This window comes from Mustela erminea, chromosome 7 (genome assembly GCF_009829155.1).
Source record: "Mustela erminea isolate mMusErm1 chromosome 7, mMusErm1.Pri, whole genome shotgun sequence".
NCBI lineage: Eukaryota > Metazoa > Chordata > Mammalia > Carnivora > Mustelidae > Mustela > Mustela erminea.
In genome coordinates, this window is record NC_045620.1 from 65,576,224 (window position 1) to 65,591,092 (window position 14,869).

A 14,869-nucleotide genomic window follows, 5' to 3' on the forward strand; every position below is an offset into this window, starting at 1 on the left:
AATTCCAATAAAGCAGTCATAGGGAAGCCTATCCCATCCGCTGAAAGATGTCGTTCTCATCTACAGGTGTGTCTTAACCAGTAGTCATGTGCATCTTAAAGGCACTGCTTGGTACTTGAATGAAGCAGTGTTTGATAAAAATTGGGAATTTTCTAGGGAGAGGAAAAGTAACAAAACCATAGAGAAGTGCATAAAAGAAGTTCCCTGGAAGACCTGGGAGTTGGCCTCTTCCTTAGGGTCCCAGCTGCTCCTCAGTTCAGTTCCACAGAGGCCTATCAGTGGTTATTTTGAACAATTAAAGAGGCTTCTTCGATAGGGGAAGGAAAGTACATTTGGAACAATAATCCCCTTTCTAGAATACATAGAAAACCAGGGTTTAAAAGACAGAAAACAGTCCAGATGTCCATCAACTGAGGAATAGGTAAACAAAATGTATGTCCATTCAAGAAAATATTAGTCACAAAGAATACTGATGCTGCTAAATCTTACAAACATGCTGAATGAAACAAGCCAGTCATAAGAGACCACATACTGCGTAGTTCAGTTTATGTGGAACATCGAGAATAGGCAAATCCGTAGAGGCAGAAAGTAGGTAAGTGGTTTAGGGCTGGGGGTGGGGCGCTGGTAACTAAAGGGGACAGGAGTTCTCTTCTTGGTGATGAAAATGTTCTAAAATTGACTGTGGTGATGGTTGTACAAACCTGTGAACATACTAAAAACTCGACTATGTACTTTACATGGGTGAATTGTATCTCCAAAAAAAAAAACTGTTACTATAAAAAAATAGAGCTTTCTTTGAACGATAATGTTAGAGTGCTGCTTTAAATGTTTTAGCGGAAACTATCAATACAGTGGCTTAAACTAGATCACAGCAGTCAAAGCAGATAATGGTGGCATGACAATATTGGGTCCCTAGACCTTTGTACCTTATTCTGCTGTTTTCAACCTGGCTTCGATCTTATGGTCCCAAATGGTTGCTCTGACTTCCACCATCTTGTCCTTATTCAGCTAGCCGGAAAGAGCAACTCGGGAAGTAAAGGTCACACTTGTTTTCTAAGGCATGACCCAAAAATAATACACCGTTAGTCGGAACTTAACCAGTATTACTCCCAAGTGCAAAGGGGCCTGGGAAATGTAGTCTATATGCCCAGCCCAAAATTTGAGGTTCTGTTACTAAAGATAGAAGGGGCATCTGGCTCTGGGAGACAACAGTATTATTTGCTGCCGTAGCCTTTGCGCAAAAGGCTTGTCTTTACTGAAGCTGTCCAACACACCAACCTTCTGATACTCTGATGTGCATCACAAAGACTCCAGGAACTTTCTTGCTAGTTCTAGTGACTCAGTATTACTGAAAGACTGGTCGCACTTTCTTCCCTGGGCTTGTTTATTTCTCCCTAGCTGGGTTGGAAAAGCAACTAAAAAACTTTTCTTCCCCTGTGCTAAGAGCTAATTTGCACATCCAGTGTGGCGTAGGTGGCTCGGACCTAATTCCGTGTCAGCCCCTAACTGCATCGCGGACCCGCCATACGCTTTGTGCTTTCAGACCAAGGACTTGGTGACCCCCACACTGAAGCGATGGGTTCAGCTGGTTGCCACCTCCTGTGGAGAGCACCTTCCCACAGACTCCAGGCTGGCCGCTGCTGAAGCCCTCACTAGCACCACACCGTTCTTGCTCACCAGCCCCCGTCCTGTTCTTGGTAAGTGCACCGAGCCCAGGGAGCAGTCCAAGGTCCATTGAGCCCAGTGAGCTAAAAGCATGAATAGATTACTCCAGGATAAAAGCTGGGGGAAGGTGAAAACTGACCATGTGCTCTGTACCTTTGCATTTCTCAAATGTCTTCCCCCAACCCTCCCAATTCCTCCTTTTTCACAACAGCCTCTTAACTGGCCTCCTTTCTTTCCATCTTACCCCCAAAGCCATTCTCCTTAAGCTTCCAAAAGCCTGTGCGGTCTTTCTGAAATACAGAAGTGATCATTTCACACCACTGCTTAAAGCCTTTGAGTGGGTTTCCGTTGCCTTCAGGATAAAATCAAAACCCCCTTTCACATGGCTCTGTGCCCTGCCCAGCCCTTCCTGCCCCTCAACCACCGCTCCCCAGCACAAGGCTCCATGCATGCTTGGTGGGGAACAGTTCTCGAAACAGACTGCTGCTTGAATGACTTCTTTTTGTCTTTCAAGACTCAGCCTAACTATCCCCTCTTCTAGGAAGCCTGTTCCGTTGATCTTGGTGAGAAAGGGATGGGACAGGCTGAAGCCAGGGCATTGAAGAAGAAGAAAGGACAGGCTCAAAAGGTGTTTAGGAAGTAAATCAATAAGATTTGGAGGTTAACATGAAAGGAAGATTCAACAAATAAGAATAAGCCGTGGTCCCTGCATCCACAGAGCTGTCAGTGGAGTTGTGGGGAAAGGATTTACAGAATGAAGGCGAGAACTGTTTTTGTCGGTGGTGAGCTTCACATTTTAAGCATTAGCACAGTTGAGACCAATTAAATGTCTCGTGCGCCTGGATTCCTCTGGGAAACAAAGTTGTCTTTTTTTTTTTTTTTTAAAGATTTTATTTATTTATTTGACAGAGATCACAAGTAGATGGAGAGGCAGGCAGAGAGAGAGAGAAGCAGGCTCCCCGCTGAGCAGAGAGCCCGATGCGGGACTCGATCCCAGGACCCCGAGACCATGACCTGAGCCGAAGGCAGCGGCTTCAACCCACTGAGCCACCCAGGCGCCCCAAAGTTGTCTTTGATAATCCTTTTAATTCTTTCTTCTAAGCGACCTCCAAGCATTTTTCTTATGCCCAAAGGAGGACTGGAAGGGCCTTCGGTGATGGTGACTTAATCACCTGACCCAGAGGGGTAAGAGCAAAACTTCACCAAAAACTTTGGTGAAGCTTCTCTCATGAGAGTATCATTTGCGGCATTTTCTGGGTGACTCTGACTACTATAACACTAGGTCACAGCAGGCAAAACGTGTGTGGAATAACCTAGAATACTGAGTGAAATGGAGTACTGGGTAAAAGCCATTGGTTCCTGATTAATTTCTGGAGCTGGTTACAGCATTCTAGGCAATAAGGAAGGAGGTCAGTGGTGGCTGGTGGCTGTGAAGAGAAGGTACAGAACTGAGAGACAATGGACATAAAAGTTCATGGGGACAAACCAAGGACAGAGCGAAGTCATTTAAGGAAAAAGAGAAATCAAAATAGACTAAAGAGGGAAGATTGAGGAGCTCAAGGGGTATAAATGACCCAAGTTAAGGAAGAAAATGCTAAAAAAGGAAAATATTCAACCCTAGAGAACAGTTAGAATGGACAGTCTCTGAAAGACTGCGTAAAATGTAAAGCCAGATTTATAACAGAAAAGAGAAAGCGAAACCCCAGAGAGAATGTTGCTGTTCCTGGTATGACTAATGCATCTGTGTCTCTGGTCCCAGGTTCTCTGTGAGCAGATGAGGGAGAGGACAGTCGAAGGGGAGTTCTTAGGACAGGGCAGGTCCCCCATTGAAAGGCTAGGGGTGGTGAGTGGTGGTCTTCTGTGGGCCTCCCACTGTGCCCCTGCCCAAGCCTGGGCCCATCCCCTGTACAGCACACATGCTTTCTATGAGGCCCTGCCTACCTGTCCCCTCCCTCCTGAAGTCTGCCTCCGACACACTGGTCCACTATCATCTTTCCCTGCTGTGAGGCACAGCCAGCCATTTCTGCCCCTGACTCCTCCTTGCCTTGTGTCTTCGACTTGATATTCCTTGCTGTTGTTCAGGCAAATGTACTGTCTTTTCCTGTCCCATTGTCCACAGCAGCGCCTAGGACCACACAAAGCTCCTGCCAGGACAAATGGTGGTCAGAGGGTGGCCCTCACATGGACGTGGCATGGGCTATTCCACGTGGTTCCCTGCCCTTTTCAGAACCTACTCCCCCCACCCCCATAAAGTGTAATCTTGATTGAAACTTTGCTTTCAGAATTTATAAGCTCAAGCAGTCACTCAAATCAACACTGGGCTCATTTCCCCAAAGCATTCTTGATGCATACAGTTTCATTCCTGAGAATCGTGAGTCACTGTGGACAGCTGGGCCCGTTGTGGACAGCTTAGTCAGCTGGGCCACACCTTCCAGTGGGCCTTGCCTAGGGCTGCTTGCCTCCAGAAGCCTTCCCCCTGCATCCCAAAAGACATTTCCAAACCTGACCCCTTAGGGCCCTCTCTCTTCCAGTGTTAGTCTGACTGCCAACCAAGTCTTCCTCTCTTGAAATACCCACGAAGAAAGAAGTGGCTTTTGCTCATTAACCACTGCTCTCGTACATCACGGATTGATTGATTGATTTTTAAAGATTTTTATTTATTTGTGTTTGAGACAGAGCATGAACATGGAGGAGGGACAGATGGAGAGAGAGAGAAGCGGGCTCCCCGCTGAGCAGCGAGTTTGACCTGGGACTCAATCCCAGGACCCCGAGATCATGACTTGAGCCAAAGGCAGATGCTTGACCAACTGAGCCACCCAGGCGCCCCTCACCCCCAGCCCCAGGATTTAAAGCAGTATCTGTACCTGCTTGTAAATTGAACCATAGGTAATTTGAATTCCTTTTGGTCTTCTCAGGATTGCAGGATACTCTTACTCTCTGGAGATGTGTCCTCAACCTCCTGCAGAGTGAGGAGCCGGCCGTCAGAGATGCAGCCACGGGAACGGTGGTGACCGCCATGTCACAGGGAAACACCTGTCAAGCAACAGGTATGGCGCTCTTACTGTTCGGCTATGCCTTATGGCTCTTGGACAGTACCTGTACGCTTTTTCTGTGCATAGCCAGAGAGTGAATATTTTAGCCGTTGTTGGCCATTCGGTTTCTGTCTCCACTCTGCTGTTTTAGTGGGAGAACAGCCCTAAACACTAGGTAAACATGGGCGTGACTGTGTTCTGATAAAACTTTATGGACAAGAACAGGCAGCTGTCCAGATTTGATCTGCTAGCCATAGTTTGCCGACCTCTGACGCCTAGGACGTCATGGAGGAAAATCGTCTTCAAAGATAGAAATCTAATAAGCAGTGTTGTTAGCTGGTTACATTGTCATCCGTTTTAAATAAGGCTCAGTCGTGATTATCTGTGTCGTTACATAACCTGGGAATCATAGATCCAGCATTTTCTACTTCTGTTAGTTTTCACATGTGACAGAAACAGATGAGTGTGAGTCACGTTAACTGGGAGGAGAAGCAGGGTCACACCTCTGGACAAGTAGCCAGCTGGGAGGTTGTCTGCTCTGGTGGACTTGGATTCTCTGCACTCGGGTTGTCGGAAGGACTTTTGGGTCAGCCATCCCGAAGAGAAGCCAGAACACCACCTGGAGGCAAGAGATCCCAGGCTGAGCACACTAGACCGCAAAATAGGAGCGGGAGGAGCCATACAGGGTTTGTAACCGACTCGGGGCTCCTCGTCCCAGTGGCTGGGGGTCCTGGAGGCTCCCCTTGGAATATGAACTTCCTCATTCTAGAGTCCTCTGTTGTCATGGCATAGGTGCAAGAAGCTGAATTTTTAATAATCTCTTGGTGATGCTGCTCCAGAGCAGGTTTGGTTGGGACCTGCTTTGCCTCTCATGGGAAGACATACAGCTTGATTCTGGGAGTCATGTGCAAGAAGCCCTCTCCCCCCGCCCCCCACCTCCACCTTCCTGGCCTGTCAGAGTTCCTGGATCTGTAATTCTGCCAGGAGTGATTCATTCCTTTTTCCAATTGCGTGTTTCCCTTAGAAGGACACACAGAACGCCCAGCAAGTGCTCAGTAAATATTTGGTGGAATACAGTACTCACGAGATTTCTCTAGGACCCTCTGCACCAAACATGGGAAGGGGGACAGCATACCGGAATTCACCAGTGGACTTATCCCCTCCTAATCTTGAGAGTTGTTACCCGACTACTTTTCTTTCTTTCAGGATTTCTCCAAGTTCACTTACAGTAAAAGTATATTACCATGGTCTTCCTCCTTCTAGTTTGACTTTTTCCTCAAGAAGTACAAACTAGTAATTACATATGGAGTGCCTTTCACATGTAAAAAAAGGTGTGTAAAAGCCTCTGAGGGAAATAAATATAAAAGGCTACCTGTTTTTGTATTCCCCACTTTGGCCTATAGAAAGAGGATCTAAGGTGTGAAAAAGACAAGGATTCTACAACAGTGAAATGTAGTGTGTTACCCTGGACCAGAGTTCCTGTGCCAGAGAGATGAAAAGCCGTACAGGAAATTTCTGGAACAACTGACAATATTGAAATATTATCTGTAGATTAAAATCAATGTTAAATTTCCTGAATTTGATAACTGTACTGTGTTTTGTAAGAGAATATTTTGTTCTCTGGAAATACAGAACTGAAATATTAAGGGACCAAAGGGGGACGCTCCCTGCTACATACTCTTCAATGGTTCAGGAAAAATAATCGTGTGAGTGTAAATAGTAAATCCAGATATGGAGTTACTATACTTGCATCTTTTCTGTATATTTGAAATTCTTTCAGAATTTAAAAAAAGTTTGTTGTTTTTTTAAATCCAATTCCACCACTTGAAAACAGCAACACAGGATATATTGCCAGACCATCTAACTGATTTCCCAACAATTCAGCCCCTGCTGTGACTCCTCTCCCCTAAGTTATATGAAAACATCCTGCCCATTTTAACTCATTTTGAGTGAATTTTCACGTCCCCAAAAATCAACCCAAGCCAGGTTCCTCAAAGGTTTCAGCAACGTAATGTCACTCACTCAGCACTTCCTCATGGGTTCCTTGTTCGGCTTGGTAGCAACGCTGGGGCAGAAGTCCCTAATACAGCTTGATTTGCTCAAGCGAAAAATACACATCTTTCTATCTGGGACTGAAAAGTAGCTGAAGGTAGAGGTACACCTCTGATTTTTCACTTTATTCAGAAGTTCAGCCAGCTGAGAACAATATTGTCTTGTTTTGACATTTCTTGAGGATATCAAGCCACTGGTGGTAACTTTTCTTGTTCCTCCAACGCGCAGGGATTTGGTAGACTGTATTACTAATGGCTTGCTCTGTGGTGTTCAAAGTTATGACTATGGAGTCTTGAATAGCTCGAAAATACAAGTCCTTAATTTTGTCCCCACATCAATGGCCTCATGAATGCCATGGTAAAATATTACTATTAAATCGTGGTAATATTCAATGTCTTCTTTGAGAAGGCTAAATATTGTAAAAAAAAAAAATAATTCTCACTTTTCCTCCTAAGAATATAATAAAACACAAGGACTCCCTGCTTCTGAGACCCCATCCTATAAACAAGGGCTGGATGTGGACAGAGAGCTTTGCATGTACGTTATCTGATAGTGTGCTGGGTGTGTGGGGACATGCAAGGTGCATCTTGATTTATGTGGTCTAAGGAGGTCCCTGAGAGTGGGGTTGGCCCAAAAGGTGGGGTAAATGGGGCACAGATGGGAGCATTTCAATGCAGAAGAAGCAGCTAGAGCGGGAACTTGGAGTCGGGGAGAACTTGGCAGCTGCCTGGGGGTCTGAGGGGCCAGAACACAGGGGACCCTGAGGCCAGGGGAATGGGGTGGAAGATAAAGCTGGAAAGGCAGGGGCATGCACTCTTGGGGTGATTCTGAACCCCAAGTTAAGGACCTCCTTCTGTAGGTGATGGGAGGCTGGAGAGGTTTTTAAATGGGGGAGCAGTGTTTTCCACCGCATGTTTGAGGGGCTTTTCCCAGCAGCAGTGTGTACGATGGCCTGGGTCAGGGGAGGGAGGGAGATCTTGGCGCAGAGACCAGCCGGGACTGGGTCACGAGCCACTGGCAGTAGAGACAGGATGGCAGGCAGACTGTGGGTGCTGGTGGGAGGTGGGAGAGAAGGGAAAGCAGAGAGGGCTTCAAGGCCTCAGACCTGTGAGGTAACTGGAGAAATGCCTAGTCGTGCCTCTGGCACCAATGTAACAGTTGAGCCTCACCTTCTAGGAAGTGAAACTACCAAAAGTCAGGAAGCATGCTTAGAGGCCACAGGGCACTGTGATCAGGGACAGAGACTTCCTTAGGCCATGGGGAACTAGGTAATGGAAATGAGAAGACTAAAGGGGGCCTTCCTCTGCTGTGGGAGCAGAATGCACTGGCCTGCCCAGCACACTGCTCAGTGACCCTGGGCCACAGCTCCAGTACTAGAAAACACGGAAGGGGCAAGCGTCAAACCAGTCGTTCAGACTGTGTCCCCAGCATGTCACTTTGTGCGCAGCTGGCTTCAGCTATGGATTTGTGGCATCCATTGGGTAATGATTCTGGGCTGCCTGGAGACAGCCCCGTGCCTCAATAGCCCTCGTGACGGTGGATTTGTTGTCCACATTTTTTGCCTGCTGACCTCGTGCATGTGCTTCATCCCACCCGGTCACCTGGAAGGAGAAACCCGCAGCCCATCAGTGATTCTCAGGCACCCCCAAGGCTTCCTCAGCTTTGCAAGCACGACCTACCCCACCTCCCTACTCCTAGGTCAGCCACCGAGAGGGACAGCAGAAATGGCTTTTCTGGACTCAGGAATGGGGGACTGAAATTTGCAGCTAGGACAAGAAAGGGTACAGGCAGGCCTCAGGTGGGGCTCCCCCTTCTCCTTTCCCTGTCCTGACCTTACTGTCCTTGCCAGAGCAGGAGACATCAGCTCAGCGGCCCCTGCTTTGCTGGCCCCTGACTCTTACCCGAGCAGCTCACTTACGTCGGTCCCGTTCACATCAGGATTCACGTTGGGTTCCACTCAGACAAGGGCTTCCACTGGGCGTGGGGTGGTGGTGTAGGGGAACAACCTGGACAATATGTACATTTAAGTCACTAAATTTGTGTGATTCTCAAGTCAGGCTGACAGAGTTCTGGGTAAAAGCAGCAGGGGAGAAATGTGAAGGGCTTCAGACCCCACACACATCGGTATGGCAAGAGTGTCTGTGCTCGGCACAGGGACCCCCGGAGACGCCAGATTCACAGCAGAGCTTACCAGGGAAGCAAAAGAGCGGGACAGGAGCAGAAGGTAGAAAAGTTGAGACTCAGACGTTAGAGTATAGGGCTGTCGGCGGGTAGTTTGATGGGCAGAATTACAAGTCATCTGGCCTAAGGCACGGTGGAGAAGACCTAATGTCTGCCCCATTTCCCCCAAACCATGTTCATCCCCCAGCACCCATACCCCTGCCTGCTCGCACACATGCATCCCCGCACAGCTGCTTCCCATGCAGAGCCCAGGAGTTGGCACGACAGCGCTGACACATCTCAGAGGTTCCAAGCCTTGAGCAAGCCGGGAGGGAGGCTGGGTCACTTTGACATTACACAGTGGCCCTGCAGTGACGGCTGGTCAGCAAAGCCCCAGAGCCTTGGGGCTTGAGCTGAGTCACGGGCAGCTCCACCCCCGGAACTTCCAGAACTGAAAGCCAAGGCCCGCCTGCCCACCCAGCCTCATGCCTGGGGGGAGGCCTGTGCTCTTGGGAATTCCCAGGTGGTCCTGGAAGATGAGCCCTCAGAATGGCCTCCCTCTTCACTCTGCCTCCCTCCAGCTTCTTCCTAACCTGCTCACAGGCACTGTCCCCACACTGTGTCTCCCGTGCTGTGGTGCCAGAGCCTGTCCCACGTAGAGGTCTTTCTGCTCCGCGAGTGTCACCTGATGTGTATGTACCAAGGACATTTTTCTGGAGCAGAATGGCCCAAATTAGAGAACCACTACAGGAGAATGAACTTGCACACCTTCTCCAGGCTTGACCTGCCTCTATCATTGCTTTTGGGCTGTTTTAAAATTCTGAATTGTTTTTCTCAATCCCCCTTTCATGCCTGCCTAGATGGTCCACAGCTTTTTCTCTTACTGTTTAAGTATGAGGGAAAAACTGGTGACATCAAGCATATTCGTTGAAGAAATAGTTATAAATTGCCTGTCCTCCAGGCTTGTTTCATGCGCTGGTGTAGGCCGCCATTAGCTCTCTCCTGAACTTCTGCAAAACCACCCTCTAGGCCTTCTTGCCTCTGCTCTTACCTACCTGCCATCCCTTGCCCAGGAGGCCAGTAATGGGCTCTTTTCAGGGAGTAAGTCAGATGACATTGCCATCCCACTGAGAGCTCTCCCTTGGCTTCCCTTCTTTCTCAGAATAAAAGCCAGCTCCTAAAGTGACATATAAAGCTGTACCGGACCTCATCCCTGCCTCTCCAACCCCATCTGCTGTGCTCGCTCCCTGTCTTTCTCTGCTCCAGCCACTCCAGCTTCCCTCAGGTTTTTTTTAACTTGCCAGGCTCATGCCAGCCTCAGGCCCTTTGCACTAGCCACTTCCTCCTCTTGGAATGGTTTTCCCTGGTCCCACCCAGCTAACCTTCCTGTGGTTTCAATCTCTGTTTCAGTGTCATCTCCGCAGAGAGCCTGCCTGACCACCCAGCTTAGAGTAGCCACCCATTCATTCGTCTGCTGGTTTAACACTCCGTGTAGTCCTTTCACAGTCTTACTTTACTGTCTGTTTACTTTGTTCTTAGTGGCCCTCTACCAGAATAGAAGCTCCAAGAGGGCAAGATTTTTGTCTCTTCTGCTTGCTGCTATATTCCCAGAACCTGGCACGTAACAGATGTGCCACAAAAAAATCACTGCTGGGATGATCAGTTGGATGAAGGAATGAACGAATGTGTTCTTCACAGTAGTTAAACACAGTAGAGAGATCAGTGTTTTTAGAATCAACCTAAGACAAGGGAGGTAGAGGTCTTTGGATTCTCTTTGTGATGAAATTGCCTTGAGGTGGCGGGTCCTTGTTGCTGCGAGCTCGTCTGCTACCTCAGGCCCCAGGTCTTCCCAGAGACAGTAATTTAATAAGGAATGGATGGAGCACCTGCTGAGGCAGGGATGTGACCAGCCAGGGGAGAGTGCTAGTTGATCCTCAGGCCTGTCAGGGTCCTGCCTGATCCCCGTCAGGGGACGGGTGCCAGTGCCAAATGGAACCATCTGGAATGCCTAGAGTTGGTGGCAGCCTCTCTGAGGACAGAGGCCCCTTCCTCCTGGGGCCTCTTCTGGTGGTCTCCTCCAGTGGCAGGAGGAGGGAGATGCAGAATATCACCCAGCAGGGCACTCTTGGCTTTTTCCAATTCTCACAGCCACTCTGAGATATTTTACTTTTGCCTCCATTTTAAACACAAATCAGCTGAAGGTCAGGGACTTGAAGCAGTGGACCCCGGGTCCCGTGGAAGACAAGTGTTGAGTGGTGATGGAGCCCAGGGTCCAGAGGGACAAAGGCCTTGAACATTCAGCACTTCCTCTGACACAAGAAGGGGACTCAAAACCCAGCCCTCTAGGTTTAGAGCCAAGGAGTTAACTGAAGAGGGATGCTGAAGGTCTTCTAAATTCACTGTTGTGTTTGAAAAGAAGACATGAGAATCAACCCAGGAAAATGTCTTGGGGACCCAAGAGCTCAGATGAAGCTTGCCCTGAGGAAGGCAGTGGGAGTTGGAGTGGTGAGGGTGGGAGTGTGGGAGGTAGCAGGAGGTCCTACTTCAAGGCTGATTTGTACCCCCTTCCCAAGGATCCTCAAGGGAGGGGATCGCGGGACTTGAGGGTTTTAGATGTGGAAACCAAAGGCGAGGGAAGGTAAATTATTTCCCAAGTGTCACATAATTAGTGAGAAAAAGGTCTAAAACCCAGGTTCACTGAGACACAGAGCAGCGCTCCTTTCTACTGCTCCTCAGGCCTCAACTTCGAGAAGTGACAGAAATGTGGGGGCACCCTTGAGAATAATCTGGACTGCCGGGATGGGGTCAGGGGATGAGGTAGGAGCTGTGCAGTAGGCACAGAGGAGAGGGAACGCTGCCTTGGAAAGAGGGCCTGGAGGAACTCCAGCATTAGAGGGGTGGGAAGAACAGAGTGTCCTACGAAACCAGGCATCTCCCAGCAGTAAAACCACACCCTGCAGTGAGCCCTGACCCCTCAGCCTTGCTTTCTCCTGGGCCTCCCTCTCAAGGCCTCTGGGTGTCCATCCGTATTGTCAGTAGGGGAGGAAACACAACAAGGTGGGAACTGCAGTTTTAACTCCCAGGTGGACCCCTGGCAGCTCGCCAGCAGAGGGTGAAGGGAAACAGGGAAACAGCTGTTGGAGGAGGGAGGCTGTCAGGAGCCAGTTCTCTCTTCTCCCAGCGCAGCCTCACTCACCACACACCAAAATGCCTTCCCCGTCACTGTGTCCCTGGAAGCCTGGTCGTGACGTTCACCTGCATCCTGGCGAATGCGTCACTGGCAGCTGGCCCCCGACGTGCAAACGCAGATGCTAACTAACGCTCCTGTCTTAAATCTGGGAGCAGGTTGCCCCCGCCGCTGAGTACCCTGGCCAGGCCTGGTTGCTGGGGTGATGGGATTGTTACCATGACCTCCGGATGACTAAGCCCAGAGAGACAACAATGGGTTTCTCTCGAGGAAATGAGGGTCAGTTCTGCATCATTTTGTCTCCACTGTTGCTGCTCCTGAAAGCCAAGCTCCCTGGGCCCAAGGTGACTGACCCAGAGGGTGATGATAAGCCAACAGTCTGAGGCTTAGGCCCTCTGACACTGATGTGCTTTGTCAGGGCAAGCTCAGAGCCCGGCCATCCTTATTCTGCTGGTCTGGCCTCAGTTCTGATCTCTGTGCTTTCCTTTTCCAACATCAGGAGCCTAAATTTTCCTCAGGCCCCACCACGGTGCAGGATTCCTTTTCCGACGGTTGCGAACAGCCGTCCTTTTGGACCCTAAGCCAGTCTCAGGAGTTAGCATTACCTCTGTGTCAGGGTGACCAGATGGATCCCCATCTTCATCCCCAGACCGGCCAGCCGCACCTCCTTCTTCCCACCCCACCTCCTCAGGGAGTGCCCTCCCTCCACACCTTTCATCCACACCAACCCGGGCACATGACCCCTTTTCCCGCCCAAATCTAGTCACCTGCAGACTGGCCAGAGGATGACCTCCTTCTTCCTCTGGTCCCCAAAACCAAATGAGGGTCAGACCTAACTGCCCAAGTAAGTACATCTGGGCACTGTAGCAGCCCTTCATTCTTCAGCATCCTGCTGTGATCCCAAGAGGAACGAAGGGTAACATCAGAGGAAAGCTCTCCTTCTGCCCACGAAACCCCAAAGTTTGGTTCTCAAGTCTCTGAGCTTGACTGCCCAGGCTTCCTTGCTCCAGCGGCTCTCCTTTGAGCACAGGAATCCACCGGGCAGAAGCTCCTGCAGGCAGAACAGAATGGGAGGTGGCTCTGGTGGTGACGGGAAGTAGTCTTACCTGCACATGTGCAATGTGTGTGAGTACCTTTGGATACACGTGTGGGCTGGTGTGTTGTAAATCTGGACGCCTTTCAGGGGGGCTCTCTGTAAAGAAGACGCAGAAGCAGTTTGGATGTGAACATGTACACTGATGTCATGAGGAGATGGGATTGCGAGGAGTTAGGCTTTGGCCGGTCACTCAGACATCATCTAACTGAGTGCGAAATCCTCGTGTCGTTTGGTAATCCAGGTGTTGAAAAGTGGTTTCTTGTGAAGCTGGTCTAGGAGAGCAAAGGCAGAGAGCATCAAGTGAGAATTGGAGACAAAGGTTGGCCTTGACTGCAGCTTGCCTCCCCCTACACTCCCCTTCAGTTTCCCTCTCCACTCACCCCCACCTCCAGCCAAAATACTCAAGTTAATAGAGTACCACCAAGGGTCTTACTTTGGAGTCTTATCTTGAGATAGACTTTCTGAAGTATTTTCTTGGGATCTCAAGCATGAAGCCACTGGTGTTTTTATTCAGGGTATAGATCTGGCACCTGGAAGACTTGGAGACCCAAGTTAAAAATGGTTTAAAGGAGGTAGCAGGGGCGCCTGGGTGGCTCAGTGGGTTAAGCCGCTGCCTTCGGCTCAGGTCATGATCTCAGAGTCCTGGGATTGAGCCCCGCATCAGGCTCTCTGCTCAGCGGGGAGCCTGCTTCCTCCTCTCTCTCTGCCTGCCTCTCTGCGTGCTCGTCATCTCTCTCTGTCAAATAAATAAATAAAATCTTTAAAAAAAAAAATCTTAAAAATCTTAAAATATTTAAAAAAATATTTAAAAAAATAAATAAATAAAGGAGGTAGCAGCTTGGGGCACCTGGGTGGCTCAGTGGGTTGAGCTTCTGCCTTCAGCTCAGGTCATGATCTCAGGGTCCTGGGATTAAGCCCCGCATCGGGCTCTCTGCTCAGCGGGGAGCCTGCTTGTCCCTCCACCGCCTGCCTCTGCCTACTCATGATCTCTCTCTCTGTCAAATAAATAAATAAATCTTTAAAAAAAAAAAAAAGAGGTAGCAGCTTCTTTCACCCTCCTCACATAAAAGGCTCATGAGGTTCCCCGGGGGCCTCCATCAGTTAAGCATCCGACTCTTGGTTGCAGCTCAAGTCATGATCTCAGGGTCATGAGATCAAGCCCCACATCGGGCTCCACACTCAGCTTGGATCCTGCTTAAGATTCTCTCTCTCTCCCACTCCCTCTGCCCCTCCCACCCCCTACTCCCACTGGCGCATGCAGGTTCTCTCTCTCAAAAAAAAGAAAAGGCTCAGTATGCCGCTGTGGTGGTCTGCAATCACCAGGGAACCCCCCCGCCTTCTTTCTTGGTGTTCTGCCATTTTCGGGTGGCTCCGTCCCCCTCATGATCCGAGTTGGCAGTTGCCCTTCCACTGCCAAGCCGCAGTCCAGTGAGTGGGGAGGAGGGAAGGGAACGCCCACCTAGACATTACAGATACCAGCTCCGGGGGTGTCTCATCACCCAGGGCTTCGTCACGGGCCACAATGCTCAGCAAAGGAAGCTCACGGATGGGAGCTAAGTGGACATGTACACAGCCGAGAGATCTATTTTCTGTGCAAGGAGGGACGAATGGATTTGGGGAGATAGGACCTTCACTTCTAGCCATTTCCCACCTTCTTACTTTCACACAGGCACTCAT

The 14,869-nt window shown here is 49.5% G+C and overlaps 1 protein-coding gene across 7 annotated transcripts in view; it reads left to right on the forward strand.

Moving 5' to 3' along the window:
- THADA (THADA armadillo repeat containing) overlaps positions 1–14,869 on the forward strand; it is a 329,048-nt gene that overhangs the window by 274,499 nt on the left and 39,680 nt on the right. For 6 of the 7 annotated variants that reach the window (XM_032351902.1, XM_032351903.1, XM_032351901.1 and 3 more), the window contains 2 exons: positions 1,544–1,697; positions 4,581–4,712. In XM_032351902.1, the coding sequence (XP_032207793.1) occupies positions 1,544–1,697; positions 4,581–4,712 (286 nt within the window). Of the gene's footprint in view, positions 1–1,543; positions 1,698–4,580; positions 4,713–14,869 lie in introns of those variants that run through there. The other variant, XR_004287706.1, reaches the window with a different exon arrangement.